At 32.8% G+C, this 18,421-nt stretch overlaps 1 protein-coding gene across 2 annotated transcripts in view; it reads left to right on the forward strand.

Annotated features, from left to right (window-relative positions):
- LOC143062945 (methionine--tRNA ligase, cytoplasmic-like) overlaps positions 1–18,421 on the forward strand; it is a 120,648-nt gene that overhangs the window by 96,607 nt on the left and 5,620 nt on the right. For both annotated transcript variants that reach the window (XM_076234801.1, XM_076234800.1), the window contains exon 21: positions 6,232–6,327. In XM_076234801.1, coding sequence (XP_076090916.1) covers positions 6,232–6,327 — 96 coding nt within the window. The remainder of the gene's footprint in view (positions 1–6,231; positions 6,328–18,421) is intronic.

Consider the following 18,421-nt stretch of genomic DNA (forward strand, 5'->3'; position numbering starts at 1 on the left):
GGAAAGGTAAGAAACTTTCACCTTACTTTGATATATATGTAGAGAGTTTGTATGCCACCTGCCACAGGGACATAAAATAGGAAAGGTAAGAAACTTTCACCTTACTTTGATATATATGTAGAGAGTTTGTATGCCACCTGCCACAGGGACATAAAATAGGAAAGGTAAGAAACTTTCACCTTACTTTGATATATATGTAGAGAGTTTGTATGCCACCTGCCACAGGGACATAAAATAGGAAAGGTAAGAAACTTTCACCTTACTTTGATATATATGTAGAGAGTTTGTATGCCACCGGTCACCAGGACATAAAATAGGAAAGGTAAGAAACTTTCACATTACTTTGATATATATATAGAGAGTTTGTATGCCACCGGTCACCAGGACATAAAATAGGAAAGGTAAGAAACTTTCACCTTACTTTGATAAATATGTAGAGAGTTTGTATGCCACCGGTCACCAGGACATAAAATAGGAAAGGTAAGAAACTTTCACCTTACTTTGATATATATGTAGAGAGTTTGTATGCCACCTGCCACAGGGACATAAAATAGGAAAGGTAAGAAACTTTCACCTTACTTTGATATATATGTAGAGAGTTTGTATGCCACCGGTCACCAGGACATAGAATAGGAAAGGTAAGAAACTTTCACCTTACTTTGATATATATGTAGAGAGTTTGTATGCCACTTGTCACTGGGGCATAAAATAGGAACAGTAAGAAACTTTCACCTTACTTTGATATATATGTAGAGAGTTTGTATGCCACCTGCCACAGGGACATAAAATAGGAAAGGTAAGAAACTTTCACCTTACTTTGATAAATATGTAGAGAGTTTGTATGCCACCGGTCACCAGGACATAAAATAGGAAAGGTAAGAAACTTTCACCTTACTTTGATATATATGTAGAGAGTTTGTATGCCACCTGCCACAGGGACATAAAATAGGAAAGGTAAGAAACTTTCACCTTACTTTGATATATATGTAGAGAGTTTGTATGCCACCTGCCACAGGGACATAAAATAGGAAAGGTAAGAAACTTTCACCTTACTTTGATATATATGTAGAGAGTTTGTATGCCACCTGCCACAGGGACATAAAATAGGAAAGGTAAGAAACTTTCACCTTACTTTGATATATATGTAGAGAGTTTGTATGCCACCGGTCACCAGGACATAAAATAGGAAAGGTAAGAAACTTTCACATTACTTTGATATATATGTAGAGAGTTTGTATGCCACCGGTCACCAGGACATAAAATAGGAAAGGTAAGAAACTTTCACCTTACTTTGATAAATATGTAGAGAGTTTGTATGCCACCGGTCACCAGGACATAAAATAGGAAAGGTAAGAAACTTTCACCTTACTTTGATATATATGTAGAGAGTTTGTATGCCACCTGCCACAGGGACATAAAATAGGAAAGGTAAGAAACTTTCACCTTACTTTGATATATATGTAAAGAGTTTGTATGCCACCTGCCACAGGGACATAAAATAGGAAAGGTAAGAAACTTTCACCTTACTTTGATATATATGTAGAGAGTTTGTATGCCACCTGCCACAGGGACATAAAATAGGAAAGGTAAGAAACTTTCACCTTACTTTGATATATATGTAGAGAGTTTGTATGCCACCGGTCACCAGGACATAAAATAGGAAAGGTAAGAAACTTTCACCTTACTTTGATATATATGTAGAGAGTTTGTATGCCACCGGTCACCAGGACATAAAATAGGAAAGGTAAGAAACTTTCACCTTACTTATATATAGTGTTGTTCCGATGATCGGAATAAGTTGGAAATCAGTTGGTTGGGCCTCACGATGTCGATAATCGATTGGGATTTTGTTCAATCGATTGTCGCTATAGTTTCCAGACTTTTTGCGTATCAACTTCCGGTCCGTTTGCGGTTTGAATTTTATTTGCTCAGTCAAACAAATTGCAACAAAAAATATCAGTGGATGACAATAACAATGTCAAACATCCTATAATTAAAGACAAAACCATTTTTTCCCCTTTAAAACGTGACAAAAGTATTGACTATATATATACAGATTGATCTTTAAAATAAATAACTTTGTATGAAATACTCTCTCAATACCGGATACTTGTTACTTGAGAGCGTACATGAAATCCTTCAGATTTTAGACAAAATAATTTCTTTACTTCATTAGAGCGTGTCGCAAATTGCCTTTTATTAATGTTTTATCCATTAGTAGCGTCAAAAGCGTCATATTCCTTCCCAAATTGCTTGTCAAACATCGTTTATGTTTGTAAATTTTCTGAAATTTGTCCGCCATTGAAATACATTAGAATCACGAATCGGATACGGTTCAACTATGTAATAATTCCGCATTTTTGCAATTATAAGTTCAGACGCTCGCTTGACACAATTGACAGAAAAATGATGATCATAAAGTGAAAAAAAAGCATTCTACACGAATTAACAGACATTGGCTGGATCCTCTTTGTTTACTGTATATATTTCAATGCAAATGCATTGTTTTATTTCTTTCTGTTAATCTTAAATTTCTTAAAATAAAATACTTTATATATATCTTTTCTTACTGTGAAACATTCAAATGTTTATACTGCTAAGTTATTGAAATTATAATGTGAGTTACACCATTGAAATTTAGAAAAGTTAGTGTCACTCTTGGTAATTAATGTTGTAATTATGAGATAAAATATGTTCAATCTGAATCTGGATTCTAATTAATTCATTTTTATAATTGCTAAATAAAATATGAAAAGGAAACAGAAGATCAAATATTAACATATAAAACTCTGCAATGAAATGGAATATACACATTAGACATGACCAATGAGACTAAAATGCATGATTTCATTTAAAAAAAGGGCAAAGTATTCTGATGCGATTATAACCGATAGTCGGTTGGTTGCTGTCAAACGATTGTAATAGATAATCGGTTGGTAATTTCAACCGATTATCCAACACTACTTATATATAGATATAGGACGATTGGGTATGAGTGCCAATGAGACAACTCTCCATCCAAGTAACAATTTATAAAAGTATATGTATATATTAAGTTGTAATGTCGGTTGTGGAGGACACGTCATTCAGCTGCTGTTGTGTTGATCTCAGTTACTTGTGAACAATGAGATCAAATGTAGATCTATTTGTACATAATTAGAGCAATTTTAAAAGTAGGTTATTTTATGCACCTACTCTAAGTCAGGAGCCTGTTGTTCAGTGGTTGTTGTCGAGCCTGCAACTTTTGTTGCAGAAAGCTCGACATAGGGATAGTGATCCGGCGGCGGCGGCGGTGTAAGCTCACTTCTTAAAAGCTTTATATTTTAGAAGGTGGAAGACCTGGATGCTTCATACTTTGTATATAGATGCCTCATGTTATGAAGTTTCCGTCAGTCACATGTCCAATGTCCTTGACCTTATCTTCATGGTTCAGTGACCACTTGAAAAAAAAGTTCAGATTTTTTGTAATGTTGAATTCTCTCTTATTATAAGTAATAGGATAACTATATTTGGTATGTGCGTACCTTGCAAGGTCCTCATGCCCGTCAGACAGTTTTCACTTGACCTCGACCTCATTTCATGGCTCAGTGAACAAGGTTAAGTTTTGGTGGTCAAGTCCATATCTCAGATAATATAAGCAATAGGGCTAGTATATCCGGTGTATGGAAGGACTGTAATGTGTACATGTCCAACTGGCAGGTGTCATATGACCTTGACCTCATTTTCATGGTTCAGTGGTTATAGTTAAGTTTTTATGCCCCGTCTACGATAGTAGTAGGGGCATTATGTTTTCTGGTCTGTGCGTCCGTTCGTCCGTCTGTTCGTTTGTCTGTTCGTCCGTTCGTCCGTCTGTCCCATGTCAGGTTAAAGTTTTTGGTCGAGGTAGTTTATGATGAAGTTATAGTTGCATCCATTTGTAACTTTACATACATAGTCATTATAATAGGGAATTTCTAAAAAGTACCTCAAATTTAGAAAATGATAGTGCAAATTTCAGGTTAAAGTTTTTGGCTTCAGGTTAAAGTTTTTGGTCAAGGTAGTTTTTGATGAAGTTGAAGTCCAATCAACTTGAAACTTAGTATACATGTGCCCTATGATATGATCTTTCTAATTTTAATGCCAAATTAGAGTTTTGACCCCAATTTTACGGTTCACTGAACATAGAAAATGATAGTGCAAATTTCAGGTTAAAGTTTTTGGCTTCAGGTTAAAGTTTTTGGTCAAGGTAGTTTTTGATGAAGTTGAAGTCCAATCAACTTGAAACTTAGTATACATGTGCCCTATGATATGATCTTTCTAATTTAAATGCCAAATTAGAGTTTTGACCCCAATTTTATGGTTCACTGAACATAGAAAATGATAGTGCAAATTTCAGGTTAAAGTTTTTGGTCAAGGTAGTTTTTGATGAAGTTGAAGTCCAATCAACTTGAAACTTAGTATACATGTGCCCTATGATATAATCTTTCTAATTTAAATGCCAAATTAGAGTTTTGACCCCAATTTTACGGTTCACTGAACATAGAAAATGATAGTGCAAATTTCAGGTTAAAGTTTTTGGTCAAGGTAGTTTTTGATAAAGTAGAAGTCCAATCAACTTGAAACTTAGTATACATGTTCCCTTTGATAAGATCATTCTAATTTTAATGCCAAATTAGAGAATTTATTCCAATTTCACAGTCCTTTAAACATAGAAAATGATAGTGCGAGTGGGGCATCCGTGTACTGTGGACACATTCTTGTTGTGTTTTGGTCTGTTTTTCTCATACTTTATGCAATAGGTCTACTATATTTGTTGTATGGAATGATTGTAAGGTGAACATGTCTAACAGACAGATGTCATCTGACCTTGACCTCATTTTCATGGTTCAGTGGTCAAAGTTAAGTTTTTCAATTTTGGTCTTTTTATCTGATACTATATACTATAAACCATAGGTCAACTATATTTAGTGTATGGAAATATTTTATGAATGATATATTAGTCGCGCAGGTTTTATTTGACCTTGACCTCATTTTCACGGTTCATTGCTCAGTGTTAAGTTTTTGTGTTTTGGTCTTTTTTTCTTAAACTGTAAGTATTAGGTCAACTATATTTGTTTTATGGAAGCATTGTTAGCTGTACATGTCAGCCTAGCATGGTTCATCTGACCTTGACCTCATTTTCATGGTTCATTGGTCTTTGTTTAGTTATCTTGGTTAATGTAACATTTATGTGACAATTGTAATAAAGCTTTATACTTAGGACTATCAACATAATATCAATGATTAGTAAAGAAGGCGAGACATTTCAGTGTGTGCACTCTTGTTGTTTGTTAGTGTGGTTCATAGGTGTTTTATATAGATAAGACCATTGGTTTTCCTGTTTGAATTGTTTTACACTAGTCATTTAATCACTTGGATGGAGAGTTGTCTCATTGGCACGTGCACTCACAACACATCTTCTCATTTACTGTAGATTAATTATTATTCGTTGGATATTAATTTTCTTGGATTTCGTTGGAACAGATAAACCATGAAATAAAATGTTCAACAAATAGCAAATTTTCTATAGTCTTGTATTCAGATTTCAGCAAAACCACGAAATTAAATATCCACAAATATGTAAGATTTCCTTAATCCACGAAAATTGGTACCCTCGAAAAAAAAATGAAGCCACAGTAAATGTAGTGTACTTTTGGAGTTCTCTAATCTCTTTAATCACTTTATGATGCCAAAATTTTGAAAGACAAGTATTGGAAGTAGAACAAAGTTTTGTCACAAACTTAATTTTCCTGAGAATTCATTTAGGTATAAATTTTCATTCTTTTACAATTTACTGTTTATTTCAAATTGAGAATGGAAATAGGGAATGTGTTAAAAAGACAACAAAACAACCAAAGAGCAGACAACAGCTGAAGGCCACCAATGGGTCTTCAACACAGCGTTATGCTATATTTCTTTATTGTGTTATCTACATAAATGAAAACATATTTTAGAAAAGGACATAGGTTGTGCCATGTTTTCTTGGGTCATATACAGTAAAACCTGACTAAAACGAATCCTTTCGGGACTTGAGATTTTGTTCGGTTTTGGCAGGTATTCGGTTTCATCAGGTTCACAATGCATAAAATGTGATATGATTAGTCTTCAGAACAAGTTTGGATTAGACAGGTTTCCAGTTTATTCAGGGTTCGGTTTAATCAGGTTTTACTGTATATAGAATTAGTATGAATCATGAAGTATTTTTTTTTGCAGCCAAGTCCATTGTTCCAGAAAATAGAAGCTTGTAAAATAGAGGAATTTAAAAAGATGTTTGCTGGGCAGCCAGCACCTGAGACAAAGCCAAAAAGGGTATGTTTTCTTAGATATCAGTAGGTTGTGTCTGTGGTAAATGAGTGGGCATTATTTTGTCCTGAAAAAAAATTTAACTGCACTCTTAAATTTTGTTACATTAAAAAAAAATACTTTGATTAAATTTTGAGAAAATTATTCAACAGTACAGAATGGCATAACCCTCCAACATGACATCATTGTATGCAAGCATTGCTTAATCTACAAAATATAACAAGAAAGCAGTAGCTTACAGTAGTTTTATATAATAATAATTTCCTTGAATTAACTTAATATAGAGATTTAGCTTCAAAGTGTATTTGTTAGACAGTGTTAAGTTAAGGTCAAAGGGAAATATTTGTTTGCATTATTGGAGCAGTATATTTCTCTATAAAATAATGATAAAGTAAGCAATTTTTGTTTAAATAAGAATATTGTTATATTTCTGAAACTCTAAAACTCTTTAAGGATGTACTTAGGTGAGGTTTTGGAATATGTGTCAAATGTTCAGACTCCTTGGTGTTTTTCCATACAATACAATGAAAAATGTTTTGCCCCATAACACCCATTTATTTTTTCATATAAGACTTAATAGCTCATGAAAGGTTATATACCAAAATTTAAAAAGATTCTTGATTTTCTTTCTTTTGTTTTGAGACCCAAATAATACCAATGCAAATATAAGGTAAAAGTCTGAGTCAGCCTTTTCCCGCCATATTTTAAATCTCAAATATCTCGAAAAGGAGGTCCATGACCTATTAATATTTTTAGGTTATCTTTATCCTTAATTGATGCTCTACCAGCTTATAGTATCAATTTTAATTTCTTAATTTCTTAATTTTTACCTAATCTCACCTAAGTACATCCTTAATGAGAAAATAATACCAGGATCTTTGAGAAATAAGAGATAAGATTATTAAGAATAATCATGAAAGTAGTTTCATAACAGGAGATAATTGAATGAAAATGTACAGTACTGTCTTACTTCAATTTCTAATAAACTTCTCATTTAATTAACTGTAATATAGACCTGCCAACTTTCGAAAATCCCCATGGGGAATAAGTGCGCTACCAGATTTTTAAGGGTTACAGTTTTTGGGGTGCTTCTTCGTGTACTGTTTTTTTATTCTTAAAATAGCCTCATAGCTCTTCTTTTTTTCTTTTGGTATACTGATGATAAGCTTATAAGCCTTGCTTTCTTTTATTTGCATAATTCTTGTACTTATTATAGAATTGACAAAACAATTTAAGAAAAGAGAAAAATGACAATAAAAAATAAAGGATTTAAAGTGAAGACCTCCCTTTCCCCCTCCAAAGACCTGCTTATCTTTAGACTTTAACTCAAAAGACATGAACCTATATGTCCTAAAGTTAGAAAGATAAATTCAGATTTTTATTAAGTCTGTCAGTATTAATGAGAAAATGGATACTATTTGAGTTATCTTTCTTTGTGTTCAGATGTGCTCTTACAGGCAGAGGCTTATGTACAGTAGAAGTGTATACAAAATGGCATCGATTTTAAATCAACAGACTCATGTCTGATTTCAAAAATTAAATGGATTTCAAGATAAATGATGTTTTCTTAAGAGTTCATTAAAATTGAGAATGGAAATGGGGAATGTGTCAAAGAGACAACAACCCGACCAAATAAAAAACAACAGCAGAGGGTCACCAACAGGTCTTCAATGTAGCGAGAAATTCCCGCACCCGGAGGCGTCCTTCAGCTGGCCCCTAAACAAATATATACGAGTCCAGTGATAATGAACGCCATACTAATTTCCAAATTGTACACAAGAAACTAAAATTAAAATAATACAAGACTGACAAAGGCCAGAGGCTCCTGACTTGGGACAGGCGCAAAAATGCGGCGGGGTTAAACATGTTTGTGAGATCTCAACCCTCCCCCTATACCTCTAACCAATGTAGTAAAGTAAACGCATAACAATACGCACATTAAAATTCAGTTCAAGAGAAATCCGAGTCTGATGTCAGAAGATGTAACCAAAGAAAATAAACAAAATGACAAAAATACATAAATAACAACAGACTACTAGCAGTTAACTGACATGCCAGCTCCAGACTTCAATTAAACTGACTGAAAGATTATGATTTCATCATATGAACATCAGGCACAATCCTTCCCGTTAGGGGTTTAGTATCATACCATCATAACATATATGAGAAGAACATAACCCGTGTCATGCCAACAACTGTTTTTAAAAAAAAAAAAAAAAAAAAAAAAAAAAATGTGTTTAGTTCCGATGCAAAGACCTTATCAGTGACTCAATATTAACGCCAAAATATGCAATCTTTAATGACTTGACAACAGTATCGTAATTATATCCCTTCTTAATAAGTCTATTCAAAGGTTTTGTAAGTTTCTGAGGTGAATACTGACACCTTTGTGCTTTATAAAGAATATTACCATAAAAAATTGGATGTGAAATACCTGAACGTATTAGAAGTCTGCATGTTGAGCTATATTTACGAATGATGTCTTTATACCGATGATAAAATTTAGTAAATGTTTTGACTAGTTTGTGATATCGAAAACCCTGGTGTAATAATTTTTCAGTAATACATAAATTTCTCTCGTTAAAATCTGAAACATTGTTACATACACGAGCGAATTGTACAAGTTGAGATATATAAACACCATTACACTGTTCTCATCTTATAGTTTATACAATTTTGTCATGGAACTACGGTAAACGTTCAGATTTCATAAATAAAAAGAAAATTTCTTCAAACATTTTTTCAACAGCATAGTGAATTGCTCAAAGGCATAAAAAATATTTTTAAGTTCATTAGACCACATTCATTCTGTGTCAGAAACCTATGCTGTGTCAACTATTTAATCACAATCCAAATTTAGAGCTGAATCCAGCTTGAATGTTGTGTCCATACTTGCCCCAACCATTCAGGGTTCAACCTCTGCGGTCGTATAAAGCTGCGCCCTGCGGAGCATCTGGTTTGATATTTTCTTGAATATTATTGTAAATAGAGATAATCTGTAAACAGCAATAATGTTCAACAAAGTAAGGTCTACAAATAAGTCAACATGACCAAAATGGTCAGTTGAACCCTTGAGGAGTTATTGCCCTTAATAATCATTTATTAACAATTTTAAGGAAATTTTTGTAATCTTTTACCATAATCTTCTCCTCCGAAACTGCTAGGCGAAATTTAACCATACATGGCCACAATCATTATTGAGGTATCTTGTTTAAAAAATGTGTAAAATTGAGAATGGAAATGCGGAATGTGTCAAAGAGACAACGACCCGACCATAGAGCAGACAACAGCAGAAGGTCACCAACAGGTCTTCAATGCAACGAGAAGTTCTCGCACCCTGATGCATCCTTCAGCTGGCCCCTAAACAAATATATACTGGTTCAGTGATAATGAACACCATAAATTGTACCCAAATTGTACACAAGAAACTAAAAGTTAAATAATACAAGATTAACAAAGGCCAGAGGCTCCTGACTTTGGACAGGCGCAAAAATGCGGCGGGGTTAATCATGTTTGTGAGATCTCAACCCTCCCCCTATATATATACCTCTAGCCAATGCAGAAAAGTAAACGCATAACAATACGCACGTTAAAATTCAGTTCAAGAGAAGTCAGAGTCTGATGTCAGAAGATGTAACCAATGAAAATAAACAAAATGACAATAATACATAAATAACATTAGACTACTAGCAGTCAACTGACATGCCAGCTCCGGACTTCAATTAAACTGATTGAAAATTATGTCTTCATCATATGAATATCAGACACGATCCTCCTCGTGAGGGGTTTAGTATCATACCATCATAACATATATGAGAAGAACATAACCTGTGTCATGCCAACAACTGGTTTATTAATAATAAATGTGTTTAGTTCCGATGCAAAGACCCTATGAGTGAATCAATATTAATGCCAAAATATGCAATCTTTAATGACCTGATAACAGTATCATGACTATATCCCTTCTTAATAAGTCTATTTAAAGGTTTTGTTAGCTTCTGAGGTGAATACTGACATTTTTGTACTTTATAAGGAATATTTCCATAAAATATTGATGTGAAATACCTGAACGTATAAGAAATCTGCATGTTGAGCTATATTTACGAATGATGTCCTTATACCGATGATAAAATTTAGTAAATGTTTTGACTAGTTTGTGATATCGAAAACCCTGGTGTAATAATTTTTCAGTAATACATAAATTTCTCTCGTTAAAATCTAAAACATTGTTACATACATGAGCGAATCGTACAAGTTGAGATATATAAACACCGTAAGATGGTGACAAGGGAACGTCACCATCTAAAAATGGAAAATTAACGATAGGAAATGAGAAATCATCTCTTTTATCATAAATTTTAGTATTAAGCTTTCCGTTTATGATATATATATCAAGATCGAGGGCAGTGGTCATTGTTAGTATTAGCTTTATTAAAAGTAAGTTCAACAGGATAAATTTCTTTAGTATACATACTGAAGTCGTCATTATTGAGAGCTAAAATATCATCCAAATGTCTAAAAGTATTATTAAATTTGTGTATCAGATGTTGTTTCGATGGGTCTTTGCTGATTTTTGTCATAAATTGTAACTCATAGCAATACAAAAACAAGTCTGCAATAAGTGGTGCACAGTTAGTCCCCATTGGAATTCCGATAACCTGACGATATACGGAATCTCCAAAGCGAACAAAAATGTTTTCTAGTAAAAATTCAAGGGCAGATGTAGTATCAAAGCATGTCCAATTGACATAGTTTTTTTTTGTTTATTGCTACTAAAAAATGACCTAAAAGAGTTTGAACATATATATTCACATTCTGACTTTTTAAATGCCCATTTAATTAGGTGTGAATTTTTTCTTAATGAAAATGTGAGGCAATGTGGTATATAGGGTAGAAAAATCAAAACTTTGAACAGATTCAAAATCACCAATATAAGCATGCAATTTATTAAGTACTTCCAACGAGTTTTTGACACTCCAAAAGTAATTAATTCCACTATTTTCGAAGGCCTTATTTGAACAATTTATTATCAGGTTTTTGATTGTACCAAGTGTATTGGTTAGAAGAATAGATAATTTAGTAGTGGAACAATGGCTTGAAGACGAAATAAATCTGTATTTATAAGGTGTTTTGTGTAGTTTCAGAAGCCAATACATAGTTGGGACTTTCATTGTTTTTGGTTCTGCTTGTAAAGCGGTAGCTAAAGGTTATGTTTGTTACAGATGTTGTTTTCTGAAAATGGAGTCAGTTGGAATGTTGGTGAATTGGTGATTTCTTTTTGTAGAACTTCAATGTAAAATTTACGTCAAACAATAATAATATTATTAGCAGCCTTATCAGCCGGGACAAAAGCAAATTCCTTGGCTAGTTCTTTTAGTTTATGTTTGATACGAGAAATAGGTTTATTGTGGTTATTGTTAAGAGTAAAATGTTCTTTAAAATGTTGGTGAATTGGTGATTTCTTTTTGTAGAACTTCAATGTAAAATTTACATCAAGTAATAATAATATTATTAGCAGCTTTATCGGCTGGGACAAAAGCAAATTCCTTGGCTAGTTCTTTTAGTTTATGTTTGATACGAGAAATAGGTTTATTGTGGTTATTGTTAAGAGTAAAATGTTCTTTAAAATGTTGAATACGTATATCAACAATGTTTATTACTGAATTAAAAAAAGAGTCCAAAGATTTTTTGTCAGCTTTTTCCCATTTTATCCATTTCAAACAGTAAGTACGGAGTGAGTCGTGGATGATATCTCGACACTCATTCCAATTAATGGTTGAAGGGGGGCGATATTTAGGTCCTTTGTTTGATTTCATCAAAAATTGAATAATTGGGGTTCTTTGATATGCCAAATCTAACTGTGTATGTAGATTCTTAATTTTTGGTCCCGTTTTCAAATTGGTCTACATTAAGGTCCAAAGGGTCCAAAATTAAACTTCGTTTGATTTTAACAAAAATTGAATCCTTGGGGTTCTTTGATATGCTGAATCTAAAAATGTACTTAGATTTTTTATTATTGGCCCAGTTTTCAAGTTGGTCCAAATCGGGGTCCAAAATTAAACTTTGTTTGATTTCATCAAAAATTAAATAATTGGGGTTCTTTGATATGCCAAATCTAACTATGTATGTAGATTCTTAATGTTTGGTCCCGTTTTCAAATTGGTCTACATTAAAGTCCAAAGGGTCCAATATTAAACTAAGTTTGTTTTTAACAAAAACTGAATTCTTGGGCTTTTTTGATATGCTGAATCTTAACATGTACTTAGATTTTCGATTAGGCCAAAAATAAAATATTGTTTGTTTCCCCTCACAGAACCGACCCGGTAAAAACACTGCGACCCGAAAATTTTTATTGGCCATTCTTGTCCACTATTTTTTTTTTTTTGCTATGTTGGTTATTAGTGATATCTTTCCGATGCTGTAGTCCACGATCGTTGGTTTTTGTGATACCTTTCCGATGCTGTAGTCTACGAGCGTTTTAAATCAAGGTATTTTTGCATTGAAGCGTCTACATGATTCGGAATCAAGAAAAACAAACAAAATGCTTTCCACACGATTTGTTTGTGTGCAAGGGTGATCTTTTTTTGGAAAATAAAAAAAAAACTGAAGCATCTTTCAACCCGCTGAGTGCATCTTGATTTGCTTTGTGTCTAACCTCTGTTCCTATTTAAAGGATCAAATCTTAAAGACTTTGAGTAAAAATGGTCTGACTCGTGCTTTAAAATCTATCTACTTTGTCTTTGAACAGTTGAACAGGTTGGGCACAAGTCAGGAAATGTGGGATACATGTATTCCCTGCTTTCAGGGAACGTCCCTGTTTTCTGGTGTAAATAAAACCCAGTTTAAATGGGATTTCATTTATGGCATGAAAATTACAAAAGGACACGTTTTAACGTTATAACTGCATCAGTAGAATTCCTAAATACTTATTAAAAGTATTTTAGAAATACAAAACATGAATATAAAGTGAAGCCTTGTTTCTTCTAGAACTTGAGAAAACATACAAATCTTTGTTTAGGAATCAATTGACCAAGCTGCATGATCCAGGTGTAACTGAACTATGTTCACTTCTATTGAAAATTTTTATTCATTGAATTTTAATTCCCAAGTGATTAACATACATGTATCTTTTTGTCATCTCTTAATTGATGATCAAGGTATGAATTAGTGAACAAAGGAATTGTTGTGGGTTATGCATCCAATTAGACTTGAAATAAGCTTGATTTTTTAACTAAAAAACCACTTGCTATCATTAAGCATTGTTATCACAAGTAGAATGTGCGCTTTTGTAGATTTCATTACATTAAATGAATAGGAAAAAAAAAGAAGGTCCCTGTATACTGTTTTTTTTAACACCAGAAAACTGTGGTGTACACTGAATTAGAATACAGGGAATACCCCACTTTTCTTGACTTGAGCCTTACCTGTTGAATTTTGTACAAATTCAATATAGAAAACCATATCAAGGAATACAATAAAATAATTTGCCTACCTACCTACCCATACCCTAACAACCTCAGTCGGGAGAGGGGAAACAAAGATATTTTTAATGTTGGCCTTATGGGCCCAGTTTTCAAGTTGGTTCAAATCAGGATCCAAAATTATTATATAAAGTATTGTGCAATAGCAAGAAATTTTCAATTGCACCGTATTCAGCAATAGCAAGAAATCTTCAATTGCACAGCATTGCGCAATAGCAAGAAATCTTCAATTGCACAGTATTGTGCAATAGCATGAAATATCTAATTGCACAATATTGTGCAATAGCAAGAAATTTTCAATTGGAGTTCTTTGTCCAGAATAGTAGTTGAATCAACTTAAATCATTGTTTTATACAATATACAATGTATATTCACTTTTACTACCAACTGATAAATTAAAACAATCTTTACCATTGATATTAAACAAGCACTTTATTTTACATTTTAATATTTTATGATGTATTTTTTCTTATTTCAGATTTCATAAATAAAAAGAAATTTCTTCAAACATTTTTTCAACAGCATAGTGAATTGCTCAAAGGCATAAAAAATATTTTTAAGTTCATTAGACCACATTCATTCTGTGTCAGAAACCTATGCTGTGTCAACTATTTAATCACAATCCAAATTTAGATCTGAATCCAGCTTGAATGTTGTGTCCATACTTGCCCCAACCGTTCAGGGTTCAACCTCTGCAGTTGTATAAAGCTGCACCCTGGGAGCATCTGGTTTATGATCTTCAGGACGATCAATTTTAGGAAACAGTTTAGAATAACAATATCCCATTATAATTTGAACGATTTCATACTTAGGACTGCTATATGAAATTGTGTTGCAATCCTCTAAAATTTTATTTAACTTATTAATCGGTAATGATCAGAGCTTTGTTAACAGATAATGTCTGCTGTTGTTTTTTGAAATAGATATTAGGTCTGAAATATTGGTATGATTTGTCCGAAATTTTCTTTGATTGCGATTTTTTCTACGACCATGAGAGCGGTTGCGGTGACCCGGCCAACCAACCAAGATGGCCGCCATGGCTAAAAATAGAACATAGGGGTAAAAAGTAGATTCTGGTTTATAACTCTGAAACCAGAGCATTTAGAGCAAATCTGACAGGGTTAAAATTGTTTATCAAGTCAAGATCTACCTGCCCGGAAATCTTCAGATGAATTGGACAACTTGTTGTTGGGTTGCTACCCCTTTATTGGTAATTTTAAGGAAATTTTGCCGTTTTTGGTTATTATCTTGAATGTTATTATAGGTAGAGATAAACTGTAAACAGCAGTAATGTTAAGCAAAGTAAGATCTACAAATAAGTTAAATGCCCAAAATGATCAGTTGACCCCTTCAGGAGTTATTGCCCTTTATGGTCCATTTTACCCATTTTTCTTAAATTTTTGTAATCTTTTACAAAAATCTTCTCTGAAACTACTAAGACAAAATGTACCAAACTTGTCCACAATCATCACAAGAGTATCTAGTTTATGTCCGTAAATACAGGTAAGCGACACGGGCTCTTGAGAGCCTCTAGTTTCTAAACTCTTTCAGATGTTGTGCTGATTTTTGGTATGTGAGTTAACCAAGGTGAGTTACAGATCAAATTTAACTTTTGTTTCGCTCGACTCATTTTTGCCAAAATTACAGGCTATGGACTTTGATAAATTGTTCAAAATCACAGTTATACAGACTTTTTTTCTAAACGCTTGCAGATTATAGGGAGTTTTTTTCTAAATGCCTTCAAATTTTGGACTGATTTTTGGTATGTGAGTTAACCATGATGAGTTAAAGATCAAATTAAAGTATTGATTTGCTCCGCTAATTTTGCCAAAATTACAGGCTTTGAAATTTGATAAATTGTTGAAAATCACAGTTATACACACTTTTTTTCTAAACTGTTTTAGATGTTGGGCTGATTTTTGGTATGTGAGTTAACCATGATGAGTTACAGATCATATTTAAGTTTCGTTCCACTCTTCTAATTTTTGTCGAAATTACAGGCTTTGGACTATAATAAAATGTTCAAAATCACAGTTATACAGACTTTTTTTTCTAAACTCTTTCAGATATTGGGCTGATTTTTGGTATGTGAGTTACTCATGATGAGTTACAGATCAAGTTAAGGTTTTATTCTGCTTCCTTAATTTTTTCCAAAATTATGGGTTTACAACTTTGAAAATTGTTGAAAATCACAGTTATACAGACTTTTTTTCTATACGTCTCCACATTTTGTGCTGATTTTTGGTATGTGAGACTACCATCATGTTTGTGTCCACATGTGTTATTGAAATTGCAGATTTTTCATTTTTTTGAGATAGGGCCATTCGTGTCTCTTTGACACATCTAGTTATCTTTTCATTGATATTTGATTTCATGGTTTTGCCAAAGTCTGTTTTCAAGTATATTAAAAATATGTCTTTCTTCCAACTTTTGAATTTGTGGTTCACCTGTACCCAAAAAATCCATGAAAAATTGGTATCCCATGAATAATAATATATCCATGCAGTATTGGGGATCTTGTTTTTCTTTTGGTATTAAACCCATTTTTTTTACTGAACTTGGCTATATCACGTACACCTGTTTTTATTGGATGAGGGTGCTAGAGTACCAAGGGACAACCAACAACCTTTTTCATGAATATATGTCAGTTTGTTTATAAAGCAGAACATTGTCCCCTATTAAACATCAACAGTCTTTTTAAATTGCAAGAATTATGCTTGATAAATTGTAAAAGTTTGCTATTAAAATATTTGGAAGAAATTCATTTGATGCAGTTTATAGAAAGGAGATTAGGATTGGAAATTTCATTGTGAAAAAAGAAAAGAATCAATTGAAAGAGGGACGAAAGATACCAAAGGGAGTAAGGGACAGTCAAACTCATAAATCTAAAATAAACTGAAAACGCCATGGCTAAAAATGAAAAAGACAAACAGACAAACAATAGTACACATGACACAACATAGAAAACTAAAGAATAAACAACACGAACCCCACCATTAACTAGGGGTGATCTCAGGTGCTCAGGAAAGAGACAGACATTTATAACAACCATAAATCATATCCCAACCATAATAATTAACTTTTATGACACAGATTCTCATGTCTTTAAGAAACTAAGGAACTAAATTTTAAATAAAATCAAATTTAGTGACAAGTGTTTGTCAAACTGCTCTATATCCAAAGATATTTTTCTGATAAAGTGTGTGGTTCAATGTTTTGTGAATTTTGATATTTTGTTAAAGTGTCAGAGTAAATATTTTGTCAAATTTTTATTAAAATTTAATGAGTTAAAATAATTTTATTCAAGTAGTTTGGTACCACCTTAATAGTGGGTAAGAATTTTTTTTTACTTGAGTAATTCTTTGAGTTGAAATTGAGGTTGTCATGGTTGTAGAGGGAGCAACTAATTTGAATACAACTTTAAAGATCAGACAACACCTGCCTTGAACATTTTAGTAAAGTTCAAATGACCCCAATTTGAAAACCATATAAAAGATCAAATCAATCCACTGTGAATACCATTTTAAAGATCAAAAGGCACCTGCTTAATTTCTTAGATTCTGGACAGTTTGTTAGAACATGCGTACCCTGAATAAATGTGAATTAAATAAGATATGTTCAGTCATTTATAGAGAGAAGATTAAGATTAAAAGATTTATTATGAAAAACAAAAATAGATAATAGAATTTTACATATAACATCCATATATCATACCTAGTTAAATTTCAAAAATGAAATTCTCATGTCTAGAAGAAACAAAAGGAACTGAATTTGAAAATACAAATTTCCAAATAAAACATTTTGATTTGTTATCAATTCTATGAGTTGTGGGGCATATGTCAAATAAACTCATCATAGATACCAGGATAAATTTTATTTGCCTAGGCCCTTATGCATAAACGAGTTGAAGTTAAGATTTTGAGAATAGAATTAGTAGTTATACAGAAAATAGTAAACTGTTACATTTAAAAAAAATTAAAGCTTGGTGTGGATAGAGAATACAACTTTAAAGATCAGACAACACCTGCATTGGAAACTCTTGCAAAGGTCAACTGACCCTAATTTGAAAATCATATGAATGATTAAATGGTACCCACTTTGAATACCCTTTTAAAAATTGAAAACAAATCTACATTGGCAAACATATGAAAAATAAATAACCACCCACCCACTTGGAATACAATTATAAAAGTTTATTTTGTTGATTCTGGACAGTATGTCAGTAGGTTGAATAGAATTTGAATAAAGGGTGATGTGTCCAGCTTGAAATTGTCCCAAGTCATGGACACCAAACTCTCTAAATACATTGTATCAGAAAATATTCAGAAAGAAGACAACCTTCATGATTCAGGACAGACATGTGACAGGCTAAATCTAGATGTTTGAGAACTCTTCTCTCCCCTTTTTTCAATTTTTAACTCTAGCTTTGATTCATTTATCAAAGCATATTTTTGACAAGCATTATCTTCTTATCAGAAGAGCACAGGACTTTACTTTTATACAGAAAGCTCTCAATTTTCACAGAATGAAATATCTTTCATTCACTAAACACAACTAATACCGGCGTCACACATAAGCGTAAAGCACTGATGTACGCCAGGCCTTGTTAAAAACCATGT

The sequence above is a fragment of the Mytilus galloprovincialis genome, chromosome 2 (assembly GCF_965363235.1).
Source record: "Mytilus galloprovincialis chromosome 2, xbMytGall1.hap1.1, whole genome shotgun sequence".
Classification (NCBI taxonomy): Eukaryota; Metazoa; Mollusca; class Bivalvia; order Mytilida; family Mytilidae; genus Mytilus; species Mytilus galloprovincialis.